Source organism: Paroedura picta, chromosome 2, assembly GCF_049243985.1.
Source record: "Paroedura picta isolate Pp20150507F chromosome 2, Ppicta_v3.0, whole genome shotgun sequence".
NCBI lineage: Eukaryota > Metazoa > Chordata > Lepidosauria > Squamata > Gekkonidae > Paroedura > Paroedura picta.
In genome coordinates, this window is record NC_135370.1 from 119,811,707 (window position 1) to 119,825,569 (window position 13,863).

At 47.0% G+C, this 13,863-nt stretch overlaps 1 protein-coding gene across 2 annotated transcripts in view; it reads left to right on the forward strand.

Annotated features, from left to right (window-relative positions):
* Nucleotides 1-13,863, forward strand: part of HSD17B12 (hydroxysteroid 17-beta dehydrogenase 12) — a 231,456-nt gene that overhangs the window by 148,937 nt on the left and 68,656 nt on the right. The window contains exon 1 of one of the 2 annotated variants that reach the window (XM_077322225.1): nucleotides 1,663-1,878. The exons of the other annotated variant lie outside the window; for it this stretch is intronic. Coding sequence (XP_077178340.1) covers nucleotides 1,713-1,878 — 166 coding nt within the window. The 5' untranslated portion in view covers nucleotides 1,663-1,712. Of the gene's footprint in view, nucleotides 1-1,662; nucleotides 1,879-13,863 lie in introns of those variants that run through there. 2 annotated transcript variants of the gene reach the window in all.

Sequence of the window (13,863 nt, forward strand, 5' to 3'; positions counted from 1 at the left end):
CACTGCAATAATGGCCCTCGCACTACTTGAGACAGATAGGATATATGGATTCATGGGATGATTCCAGATTTGAGCAAAATAGAAAATTTGACTATTATTTTCAAGTCAGTTATGCCCACACTGTCCCACCATCCTTTAACCATCATTGCCTCGATTCCAGCTTCATATGGAATGGCAAATAACTGTTTTCCATTTTTGGTGTAGTGGTTAGGAATGCGGACTTCTAACCTGGCATGCCAGGTTCAATTCTGCACTCCCCCACATGCAGCCAGCTGGGTGACCTTAGGCTCGCCACGGCACTGATAAAACTGTTCTGACCGGGCAGTAATATCAGGGCTCTCTCAGCCTCACCCACCCCACAGGGTGTCTGTTGTGGGGAGAGGAATGGGAAGGGGAATATAAGCCGCTTTGAGACTCCTTCGGGTAGAGAAAGGTGGCATATAAGAACCAACTCTTCTTCTTCAAAATCAAGGTTAGTACCACAGAGCATAACAAGGGATAAGATCCTAAGCTGTCTTTATTCGGAATCATTGGGAATTATTACATTTCCAATACTAGAAGGCCTAGAAGAATTGATCCAGGAGATCTGGCAACATCCAGCCTCCATTCAACCCACCTCCAGAAGATCTGAACATTTATATAAAGTCAAGGAGGCATTCAATTACCTCTTCTTCCACCCCCTACCTTCATATCTGGCCATGGAGGACATGCAACCTAAGTCGAAGCAGGGATACTATGCTATGATTTTTGACATTTGATCTCTGTCTACTTATTTACTACACAGGGACTGATCTGTTTGTCCAGTGCCATCAGCAGATGGATATTGCTGATGCACAATGGCATATATTAGAGAATTTTAATGGTTTCACAAAGCCTTCCATTCATCTTGTCCCACATTGGGACTGGTGAGGAACAACATGGTGGCACATTGGCTCACTTAGGGCCTAGGTGCCGATGCGTCAGTGATAACAGCCTCCTTGATTCAAGTGGGTAGACATGTTGGTCTGAAGCAACACAACAACGTTTGAGTCCAGTGGCATCTTTAAGAAAAACACAGTTTAATCGTGGGTATAATCTTTGGTTTGCATGCATACTTCTCCAGATTCTTTGAAACAAACTTCACCAAGCATTACATATAGGTAGAGAAAGCGTGTGTGCCAGGAAGGGCTAACTGGAGTCTTTCTTAAGATCAGTAGCCTGCCCTCCTGTTCTTAGTAGTTGACTAAAAGAGAAGACAGTGGTCTGTCTGTCCAGCGGCCCCTATTGAGGCGATTTCCAGGTATATACAGGGCAACTTGTTCCCTTTGGGCCACCGTGCTATGGTCGCCCTCTATGCCGGTCTCCTGATAAGTCGGGTTTCATATTTCTCTCCTTGCACTTTGTCCTGAATTTTACCCTCCGCCGGCTCTTCCACTTCCTGAACGGATCCGCCTGCGAACGAGCCGAGCCCCGTCGGCACCCCGGGGAGCGAGGCCGCCATGGAGGTGCTTTTCGAAGGGCCGGAGAGGCACCCAAATGACTCAATGCTTCCCCTCCCCCGCCTTGGTCGCCTCGGCTTGAACTGCGGCTGTGGCACGTAGCAGCCAATGAAAAGCGTGGACGGGGTTGAGGGAGGCACGTGACGGCCAATAGCCGCGGAGAAGGGGCGGGGCGGGGCTGTGAAACCTGTCCCGCGGAAGCCGGGCGAGTTCAGTCTCAGCAGCCTGTTCGCCATGGAGGCTGCTGGCGTTTTCTCCGGCTCGGGCCTCTTCTACTGGCTCGGGCTGCTGACGGTCGCGTACTTCGTTTGGAGGGTCCTCTACCATGCGGTGAATGGCGTCCGCCTGTGGGTTTTGGGAGATGCTCATGCGGTGGGCCCGCATCTGGGCGCCTGGGCGGGTGAGTCCCCGGTGGCTGCATTCCTCTCCCTCGGCCCCCTCGCGACTTCCCCCTGTCTCTGCCTTCGCTCGCACTTGGCCCTTGCCAGCTCGTCCTGGGGGGGGGGGGGGCTCTGGTGACAAAGCGCCCCCGCACTCTTTTCTTTCACCCTTTTGGCCTGTTTTGCCTTGTCCCAGGGCTGTATTGTAGGGCCGCCGCCACCCCCCCCCCGCCCCCCGTTGGAGCTGGTTCCTCGCCGTCTTCTTGGTTGCTGAAATTGCAATTGGCTTATACCCAAGGTTACGGTAACCGAACTGTTTAGAAATCACATTTATGTTAATAGGGCAAACTTTGTCTTTCATGCAGGTTTGATTATGGTGAATTCAGTAGCACACTTACACTACTTGAAGTCGAAATTAGCAAAATGGCTTTCTCAGTCTTTACAAGCCTGCTTCTGGGTGCAATAATGTTTTGAGTGCTGCCAGTTGAGGGGAAATCATACTTGTTCTAAACAAAAATAAAGTTCTGGTTTTGCGTGTGTTCCGTAGCTTTAAGACAGGGTTAAAATCTTATTCTTTGCTCTTTTATCACTGCTTGTACAATCAGTGGGAAAAAAGGTTGCTAATTTTATACCATGTACTGGTAGAATAAAATTCAGACTAACTTATCCCATACAAAAGAAAGTAAAGTGGAGCCAAACCTAATGGAAGATCAGCCTCAATAAAAGGAAATGCAGAATAGCATGTGTGTTTAAAATTTTCCCAAGTGTACCTTTTGAGAGTTATTGCCAGTGTGTTGTGAAGTATACATCAGAAGCTTTGGAGTAACTGGTTTAATTTCCTGCAAATTCTCCCCAAATTGGTGTAGGTATTATCTATATCTAACTCACCCTTAAATAGGACTACTTTAATTGTATTCCTGTATGCTTTATCTGGACTAAAAAATTCATTAATCCTGCTGTAGACGTAAAATCCTTGGGTTGCAATAATTGAGAGAGTATCGTGCAGAGCAAGCCAGCCAGAGGTGTTGCCTCTAGCCACATCAGGTGTTCTGGATTTGCTGTGTTTGCTGCTCCCATATTTTGCCTTTGGTAGATGTTAGAATTTCTGCCTTTTAAAACATGGTGCTAGCCCTACCTTCGCTTATACTCCTGATACCTACTTTTGAGAGAGTGTTATGCACTATATTAGAGTTTTTCCACAGTGCTGACAGAGTAACCCACACAACACTACTGTTGTGGTACAGATGAGTGGAATTGCTGCCAGTGCAACATTGAGGGGTGTGTGACATGTAATGTGCAGCCCCTTTTCTTGTGTAATGGAGGATAGATTTTGTCACTAACACAATTCAGCAACAGTTGTTTTTACCAAATGAATTTTTCTTACGTTCTACAGTATGCTTTTGACTACTGTTATGTTACATTTTGTAGTCAAGGTTAAATTCTTCGTGTGTGTGAGAGTATCCATTATATTGACATAAGAAAAGTAGAACTCTATGTGTATTTCAGTCTGTTAATTAATGCTCCTTGAACTGGATAATAAGAATGCAGAGCATGCTTTTATAAAGGCATGCAGTAACTTAGAAGTAATTTTTTTCTTTTTGTTGCTTCCCCTTAGGGAAGAATTTCACAAGGAGTCTTGGCTAATTCAAATTATTGTATCCTAAAATATTTGCCATTTCTAGACATTTCCACAGTTTGCATTTTGAAAAAAAAAGGAAGTTCTTAAGTCTGAATCATATGCTAACAAGGTTGTACTGCGGTGATTCACAAACTTACCCAATTGTACTCAGCCGTACTGCATTCTACATTGTGATTTTGAACCTTATGGTGGTTGACTTTTTAAACCACTTAAAATTGTACTTCTGATTTGCCCATATGCTAAAAAACATTTCTTTACTATACCCATTATGAGTTTCCTATATATGAATGTGAGTTTGCCTAAATTTCCCCCTTCCTCCCTCTTCTGTATCTCCATGAGTTTTGTCTGAACAACCACGAGCATTCCTGGATCAGACTAAAATGGCCATCTGACTATTCTTTTTACAACAGTAACAAACCAAATGCCTCCAAGAGGCATGTGTTTGGGGTTAAATTCTGCAAAATAACAGAAAACATTGCCTGCATTTTAAAGAAAAGATTGAGAGTTGCTAGGCAAGTACAACAGGATTATCAGGCCTTTCAAGCATCAATTACGGCAGTGGTCCCCAACCTGCGGGCCGCGGCCCGGCGCCGGGCCGCAAAGGCCATGGCGCCGGGCCGCGGCTCCCTCTCCCCGCCCCCCCCACCCCCGCAGTAAAAAACTTCCCAGGCCGCAAGCCTGCGGCCCGGGAAGCTACTTACTGCGGGAGGGCGGGGAGAAGGAATCAGGGCCGGGCCGCGCCCGTGCAGGCCGCGCCCTCTCGGCCCGATCCACGGGCGCGGCCCGCGGGTGTGGCCCGATCCGCGGGCGCGGCCGGGCGCGGCTCGCGGCTGCGGCCGGCGGGCGCGGCCGGGCGCGGCTTGCGGGTGCGGCCGGCGGGCGCGGCCGGGCGCGGCCCGATCCGCGGGCGTGGCCGCGGGCGCGGCCCGAAGCGTGGGCGTGGCCCGCGCGGGCGCGGTCCCTGCGGGCGCGGCCCAATGCCCTGCCGGTCCCCAGCCTAAAAAAGGTTGGGGACCACTGAATTACGGTAAAGCAGGGGTGGCCAAACTGTGGCTCTCCAGATGTCCATGGACTGCAGTTCCCATGTTGGCAGTAGCTCAGGGGAATTGCAGTTCATGGACATCTGGAGAACCACCGTTTGGCCACCCCTGCTCCTAAGCAAGGGCATGGGGTGGGGAGACACAAGAGTTGTCTGAAAAGCAGAAACAACTCTGGAAAAGCTCCTTGTCTTCCTTCCAGCTCCCTCTGGTGGATGAGGAAGGCCTAGTGGCTATGATCAGAAGCTCTCCAACCTAGTTATCCTGGTGACAGTGGCCACCACACGACTTAGTTCAGTCTTGCTGGTCAGCAACCACTGTGCAACTGTGCCTGGCCATTGCACTGTTCAGACAGACTTTTTTCAGGAAGAAGTTGCCAGAACTAGGGAAAGTTGGAGGCAGGGGTGCAGATAAAGTTAGGTGGGCTGATGAGAAGAGAGAAGGAAGCAGACCCAGCAGCAGCAACCATTGCCCAGCAGCAGCCTGCCCTGCCCAGCGCTGTCAGCCACAACATAGTTAGCATGGACCCTGAGCCTCATTCAGGAAGAATGCTGGAGGGAGAAAAGGAGGTAGAGCAGGGGATCAGATAGAGGTAGATTGAGAAGGAGAAAAGTGAGAAGCTAAGGGGGCGTGGCTGTGAAGGAAAAGAGGAAACAATGGAGGAGGGATGGAATCTGGAACCTTCATAAAAGTAGATACTACCATTGAGATCGGGCTCTCAAGTCTTTTTTTTTTTTAACATTGGAGATGCTTTTTGAGATGGAGCGGTCACTAGGGTGTGTTCTGTTTCAAACATTTCTACTCCTTAGAGCAGGGGTAGTCAAACTGCGGCCCTCCAGATGTCCATGGACTACAATTCCCAGGAGCCCCCTGCCAGCGAATGCTGGCAGGGGCTTCTGGGAATTGTAGTCCATGGACATCTGGAGGGCCGCAGTTTGACTACCTCTGCCTTAGAGTCTGCTTTCCAGGTGTTATGATAACAAATAGGTTTATTTACAGTTCCTATTCCAGTAATTGCTGATATTGAATGTATCTTTTAAAAATCTCTGCCCAAAGTGACTTTTCATCACAATTGCTTCTATGAAGTTAAGCTTTTTTTTGCCTTAATTTGCATGGTATGCTTTTTTACATTAAATTACATTTTCCATTTTATTGACCTACTTAATTTAGATACATTGGTTTTGGAGCAATTCCCTGCGTTTTTGGGAATGCAACTGAATAGTGAATACTTTGTAGTCTGCCACAAATGTTCCTTTAGCACAGTGGTTCTCAACCTGGGGGTCAGGACCCCTTTGGGGATTGAACAGCCCTTTCACAGAGCTCGCGGCAGGGCGAGCAGCGTGGCGGGGGGGGGCGGCGCCACTGTTGCCGCTCCTCCTAAAGGCGCCTACCAATTTATTTACAATTTATAACCAATTTAGAAACAATCATGAACAATGGATCTTCATGCCACTGGTCAGTTCTGGTTTAATTTCTGTGAAAGAACACTTGCATAATTTTATGGTTGGGGTCACCACAGCATGAGGAACTGTATTAAAGGGTCGTGGCATTAGGAAGGTTGAGAACCACGGCTCTAGTGGTCACAGCTTACTCAAAGGTCACTCATAAATTCATCTTGTCGTCTTTTCTCCTTTACCTCCTCCCAATGTTTCACTTTTTTCTTTTCCAGCCCTTTTCTTTTCTGACCTTACTAGTTCGTTTGCACTTCATCTGTTACCTTTTTTCTTTTTTTGGTTTATCTCTTGCTCTACTCCTATGTTTTTCCTACTTGCTTATTTCAGCAGCACTTAGGACTTCATCTTCTTAATGCTTTCCTACACTTGAAGAAGTTTTGGCTGGACATTGGCTATATAGTTTTGTTAGGTAAAAAAAAAACTGGTGATAATCCTGGCATGTATTTCTGATTCCAGGCAGAAGACAAGCAACGCTGCCTGCATTATGTATGTGTCCATCCACCCTTTCCTCTAAACAGCTTATTAAGGGTGTTCAGATTCTTCCAGAGTATGTTTGGCAGGGATAGTGTAGTCAGCTTCCATATTTTAAATTATACAGTGACAACAGGTTACCATGGTACTTTGTGGAGTTGTATATTAAAGCAAACTAATGCTAATAGCTACTTTGAATTAAATAATATAGCAAACTTTGTGGCTAGTTAAAGAGAAAACTGCATATGACATTCAGTTATGAACTCATCTGTAACTACAGCTAATCCGTAGTACTGTGACAGTATGACTATCTGAAGAATGCTTCAAATTCAAGTAAAAGACTTTCTGTTCATAATATATGGTTTATTTTCAACTTTTTTTCCTACTTCTCTAAACTGCATATTGTTAGGTAACTTAGAGCTTCCTGTCTAGTATTGGATATAGCATTTGTGATTTTGTTTGCACAAAACTAAGGTATCAATTCTTTAGGGCTTTAATATGAAAAATAGTAATATTTTATATATTGCTATATTAATATATAATATTATATATTAATAAGCATACTGAGCATTTGTTTTGCCTAAAGTACTAAAATAGATATACGTCAGTATTGCATGTGCTTCATTCCCCCACCCCCCACCTGAAGTCTCTCTTCATAACTTCAGAATTTATCTATCCTTGCTAGCTGTCTAGCATTTCTTCCTGTATGAACTTGTCTAAGTTGGTGGGAACTAGAGCGTTAGGGGGAGAAAATGCTTGTTATGTGTCTGTTACTTTTTCAGATGCTTTACCTTACAAAATTCTTTTTGTAAGCTCATCACTGTGGACTTTGAACTCTTTGAAGACTTTTTTTGCATAAGTATCTGTGGCATTAGATGATTAATCCATGAATAACAGGCATACACAATAGGGGTTGTTGTTTAAAATGATTAATGTTGTCCACAAATTACTGTAATATGTATGACTAGAAGTTAAGCCCGCTGTAAGAAAAATACAGCAGGCGCTCGCGGGCAGTGGGTGGGTGTGGGAGGGCCCCCCACTTGGAGGGAGGGAAGGAAGGAGATTGGAAGTGGAGTGGGAAGGAAGGAGATGGAGAAAGAGGAAGGAAGGTGGTGCCATGGAAGGGGACGGGCAGAGGGAGGAGGGGTCCGTGGTTCGGGTGTGGGGGGAAGCTGCGAGGGCTCCCCCCAGGAAGGGTTTCCCCCCGCCCCCTCAGGCTTTCCCCGCTACCCGGGCAGCATGGTCGCCGTGTCTTTGAGGTGGCAGCTGCGCTGTCTGGGTGGTGAATGACCTGTTAATCTAGGCACCTTCCATCAGGTGTCCAGGTCCTACACCCAGAAAGTCATCCAGTAACTAGAGAAGTTTGGGTTCTTGGTGAACATGCAAAAGAGCTCCCTGGTCCCATCTCAGCATTTAGAGCGTCTTGGAGTAGTAATAAACACAGTCAGTACATCTTTTTCTTCGTTAGTCCAAGGTATTCAAGACTGTTCTGTTGGCCAAACAGACTGTTCTGTTGGCCAAACAGGCCAGGTCATCTGTGCTTCTACAGCTAGCTAGTCTAATGGGCCTGATGATACACAATTCAGAGACAATTCAATGGGAGCATGCCCATGCTCGGCCTCTAAAGTAAGTTCTGCGGCCATACCAGTTATAGTTCTCTCAGGTTATTAAAGATGGGGACAGACCCTATATGACCAATTGGACAGTAAGTCAGATTACTCTTATAAAATGCCATGTGGCCTTAGCCCTTGAACTTCAAACTTCAGTCACATCATCTCTTTTTAGGAGACTTCAACCTTTTGGGCTAGGAAGTTAGCTCAAGACAATCAGACTGTCTCTAGTCAGATTCTGGGATGTGATCTAGAACAGTAATATCTTAATAAAAATAGACAGTATCTTGGTGAAAGCTGATACAAAAAGCATGCATATAGGGACAGCACAGATTATGCCTTGATCAGAATGGAACTTCAAGTCCACATCAGCAGAGTACATCAAGGACCAGCAAATATGTGTCTAATATTAATCCATGTCTAAGCAGAAAGCAGTTGGACAACAAATGTATTCTCAAGATAGAGATCTTCATTCACATGGTCTCTCAAGATGGTGCTCTTTCTTCATATTGTGAAATGCTTTGGAGACCCAGTGATAGACATCTTTGACTCAGACTTCAATCACCATGTTCCTACTTTCTCTTCAGATTCCAGATGGCAACAGCAGAGCAAACAGATACTCTAATCTTTCCCTGGCCATCAGGCCTCCTTTATGCCTGCTCACCTTATCCACTAATTCCAAAGATACCAAGTAAATTTAGACAAGGTATAGAAACGCTGATCTACAGAATATCCAGTTTGCCATACAGCCCCTGATTTTCATCATTAGTACACAAAATATCCTTGGCAGATTTAATTTTTTCTGAACATGTTTCAAGGGTCGATGTAGGGCCCAGACCCAGCATAGCTATAGCTAACTTCATGGAAATTTAAATGGAAAGACTCTTACAAGTGGGCAAGGGTCAGAAACACCGTTCTAACCCCAGAAGATTTTCTACATTAAATTTATAGCTCTTTTTGGAAAGCTGATGCCAGGCGATGAAAGTGGAAACATGTAGACCCATTCACCCCTATTTATACCAAATATTGTGTGCTGTTCATGTCAGATACCTCAGAAAGGATATCACAGAGCTGGAAACTGTACAGAAGAGGGCAACCAAGTTGTTTTCCAGTGCCAAGAGTCAACATCAGGGGAAGGCCTTGGCCTCTAAGCCTGTAGTTGGTCCTCCAGAGGAACTGATTGGCGACTGTGTGAGACAAGATGCTGGATGGTATGGACTGCTAATCTGATCCAGCAAGGGGATTCTTATGTTTGTATTGAGCTATTCTGATTGGTCCATTCTCTGATTGGTCCATTGAGTCCATCCAAACATGGAGTAGTGAACTACCAGTTCGGAATAGGGATGGATTCCCATGATGATACTGAAAGGACAACACACAATGGTAGTTCAACATTTGTGTTTCAGAAGACAGACTTTAAACAGAAGAGAAAAAAGGCTTTTGGAGACTAAGTGGAATAAGGATCTGAGTCAACTTAGCCACATAGAATGGCAATTACAGAAAGCAATATAAGAGCAGTCTTCTGTACCTAAAGTTCATGAATATTATGACAGCATGAGTTAGCAGCAACAGTACAAAAGAGTTGTATGTTGGCAATGTTTGTGTGGTTATTAATTTGGGGAGAAGGGGATTAAAAAAACATTTCACTATGATTTAAGTATACTATGCATACTTACTCTTTTGCTCTCAAGCCTCTCTATTCTAATTTTAAGTTCTCTGAAACTGTTGAATAAGATAGAGGTCTGTGTGTACTTGAACCATGTTAGACTACCAGAGAAGGACACTTTTGGACAAAGAATCTCTGAGACAGATTCTCTGCACTTTTAAGTGTTTTAGAAGGAATGGGAAAATAGTTAAGATAATGGCTATTTTCACATTGCCTTTGATTCCATTTTAGTAATTTGCAGCTAGTGGATTTTTTCCTATCACTGACCTGTTTTTGTAACTGGATACTGGTAGAATTTATTTACCTGTTCATACAAACCCCTTGTGTCAGATTCGCAAAGTGTGGTTGAGCTGCTTTTGAGGGAAATGCCTTTCTTCTGTTTTTGCGGGTAAGTCTTGTCGCTTTGCCGTGACCTTCCTGTCACAATTAATACTGTAAATGAACTGGAGACCTGTTGGCCGTCTTTGGCAGCGAGGTTTGATGGCTTCAGATGGCTCTCTTCTTCCGAAGTGGACAAGTTGCTGGGGTCGGTCAGGGCGACCACCTGCCCCCTTGATCCCTGTCCCTCTTGGCTTCTCAAGGGGAGCGGAGAGGGGATAGGAGGCCAATTCAAGGATATCATCAACCTCTCCCTGAGTTCCGGGGAATTCCCCGAGCGACTGAAGGAGGCGGTGGTTCGCCCTCTCCTGAAAAAACCAACGCTGGACCCGCAGGACCCTGCCAACTACCGCCTGGTGTCGCACCTAGCATTCCTGGGCAAGGTGGTGGAAAGGGCTGTGGCGGACCAGCTCCTAGCTTTCTTGGATGAAACTTCGGCACTCGATCCATATCAGTCTGGCTTCCGCCCTGGCCACGGGGTGTAGACGGTGTTGGTCGCCCTGCTGGATGATCTCCGTCGCCAGCTGGATAGAGGTGGGTCAGCCGTGCTGGTCCTTCTGGATCTGTTGGCTGCTTTCGACATCGTGGACCATGAGATATTGGTCTACCGCCTCGCCGATACGGGGTACAGCCTTGCGCTGGATACGCTCCTTCCTCCAGAACCAGACCCAGAGGGTTGCAGTGGGGGATGAGCTCTCGCGCCCTTATGGACTCCCTTGTGGGGTCCCACAGGGCGCGGTTCTCTCCCCCACACTATTTAACATCTTCATGTGCCCTCTGGCCCAGCTGGTACGCAGTTTTGGGTTGGGCTGCCATCAGTACGCTGACGACATCTCTATCTCCTCATGGACGGCCACCCAGACTCCCCCCCCCCCCGGAACCATTCGCCAGATGTTTGGACTCAACCTCTCCAAGACGGAGGTCCTGTGGCTGGGAAGTAGGGGGTGGGAACAGGAAGCGCATTTACCCACCCTGGCAGGGGCGCATTTTACCATCGCGTCCCAGGCCAGAAACTTGGGTGTGACCATTGATGCCTCCCTGACTATGGAGGCGCAGGTCAGGAAAGTAGCCGGCCAGGCATTTTTCCATCTTTGCCAAGCTCGGCTACTAGCGCCCTACCTGTCCCCCGAACATCTGGCCACTGTGATCCATGCAATGGTCACCTCCAGATTAGATTTCTGTAACTCGCTCTACGCGGGTCTACCCCTGTCTCTGATCCGGAAACTCCAGCTAGTACAAAATGCAGCTGCTAGGGTCCTCACCGGCACACCTTGGAGGGCCCACATCCAGCCTGTGCTGAGGCAGCTGCACTGGTTACCAATTGCTGTCCGGATCCGGTTCAAGGTTCTGGTTCTAACCTTTAAGGCTTTACGCAGGCTGGGACCCACATACCTGAGGGACCGCCTAGTGCCCTATGCCCCCCGCAGGGCTCTGCACTCTGCGAGTGAGAATCATCTGGTCGTTCCCGGCCCTAGGGAAGCACGCCTAGCCTCGACCAGGGCCAGGGCCTTTTCGGTCCTGGCCCCCACCTGGTGGAATGAGCTGCGGGCCCTGTGGGACCTTTCAATGTTCCGCAGGGCCTGCAAGACGGAGCTCTTCCGCCAGGTCTATGGTTGAGGCTGGGGCTGCTGGGGTACATCGACTGCTCTCCCCCGGGCTTCTTCTTGAACATCGTTGACCTCCTTCTCCTCCACCCCCCCTTTTTAGGAATGGGGGTAGGAAGGGGATCTTATTATTGTGCCGCCATGTTGTGACATTTTAAAGTCTTTTAAAGGGAGTTTTAATGGGGTTTTTAAGACACTGTAATCTGCCATGAGCCATTTGGGAGTGGCGGGAAATAAATCGAAATAATAATAATAATAATAATAATAATAATAATAATAATAATAATAATAATACCCTTTAGTTGCGCTTCTGAATTGGTGTGATGTTTACTTCCTCCAGTTCCACCTTCCCCCACACCCTTTCCCACTATATGATCTTTCACGGACTTTTTGGGGGCAACATTCTATATTGAGTGCTATCGTGCTAAACTAATACAGCACTGAAGTGCTATAGTGGCACCATTGAAATGCCTTGAGCCCATTCTCTTGTTAGCCCATTAGTTCTTGGTTGGGATTTGACAACTTTCTGCTACCCCTCCCCCGTTCCCCCTCTCCTGCTGCTAGCTATAGTAGATGTAATGGAAATCTTCCAAGGTCCCTGTATTGGAAGAATTGGCGCGGTGAAGGGAACACTTGTGTATTCAGGATAACTGAGACTTAGTTTGCAGATACAAGAAGGCAGAGTTTATGATAAGAAGAGTTGGTTCTTATATGCTGCTCGGTCAGAACAGGTCACCTAGCTGGCTGCATGTGGGGGAAACCAATGAAATAATTGTAGTGAGGAAATGTGGAATATTCTGCTTTTTGATGTGTGTAATTTATTGTTTTACTAGGGACAAAGCCCGTTGCATCCAAGAATACAATGGGTGCTAGAGCTTGGCAGTGAGAAGAGGAAGGGGAGAAGTTGTCCAGTCTGTAAGGGCATGGAGTTGAATGTGTGTGTTGTGTGGGAGGTTGCGGTGGCAAATGAGGGCATGGGTGTGGAGATATGGGTGTCAAGAACCTGTGGTTTGGAACAGGTGTAGTCAACCTGTGGTCCTCTAGATGTTCATGGACTACAATTCCCTTGAGCCTCTGCCACCTTTTGCAAACGCTGGCAGGGGCTCAAGGGAATTGTAGTCCATGAACCTGTTGACTACCCCTCGTTTGGAATGTTCGTTGAATGTGGGACAGGACTGACCTTTGGGAATTGTGGCATAGTTGTTACAGATGAGCTTTCCAGAGCCATGTCTTCAGATATGTGAAAGGAAAATCAGACTGGAGACTCTTCTTAGGGGAAGATTTCATGGCAACCGATTCCCCCCAGTTCTGGGTCATTTCCCTTCTTGTGTGAATTAGGTCACAGACACCGAAATGCCTCTCTGCCCTAATACACATGGGGTAGTCACGGCCTCAGGTGTCTTAAAGCATTTTCCAATTGTCCTCCCTTTCTCTCCCCATAGCAGTCTCCCCATGAGGGAGGTGGGGCAGAGAGCCTCACATGGAAGCTGGCAACCCAAAGAGGAAGACTCTCTGTGCACAGCAGTCTTGACTTTAGTAAGGTTTTTTATACTGGTTTTTTATTTGCCAGGGCAAGATTGGAAAAAGTCCCATATCGGTTCCCATGTGTCTCCAGCCATGTACGTGTTCACTATTTACAGTTTCAGGCTGTAAATATTTATTTAGATCTTCCTGCACTTTCCAGACTCACAGGACTGATGCTGGTATGCCTGTCTGTGCCCCAGAATACAAACAGTTGCTGGTAAGGCCTGGCCATAGCCCGTAGCCCAGGAGGGACACATCTGCACCACTCCCTCCCAACTGCAGGCAAAAATGGCTACTCAGAAGGCTGGACTCTGAGGCATTGTAAGATTTTGAAGTCCCACCTCCAAACCTCCAGGAATATTTCCAACCCAGGGGTAGCCAACCTCCAGGTGGGGCCTGGAGAGCTCCTGGAATTACAGCTCAATTGCAGAGTATAAAGATCAGATCCCCAGGAAGAAAGGACTACTTTGGACAGCGTTGTGGTAGAGAAGAAACATTTAAGGCCTCATACACATGTTGTTAAGAGCCTCTTGTGGCGCAGAGTGGTAAGGCAGCCGCCTGAAAGCTTTGCCCATGAGGTTGGGAGTTCAATCCCAGCAGCCGGCTCAAGGTTGACTCAGCC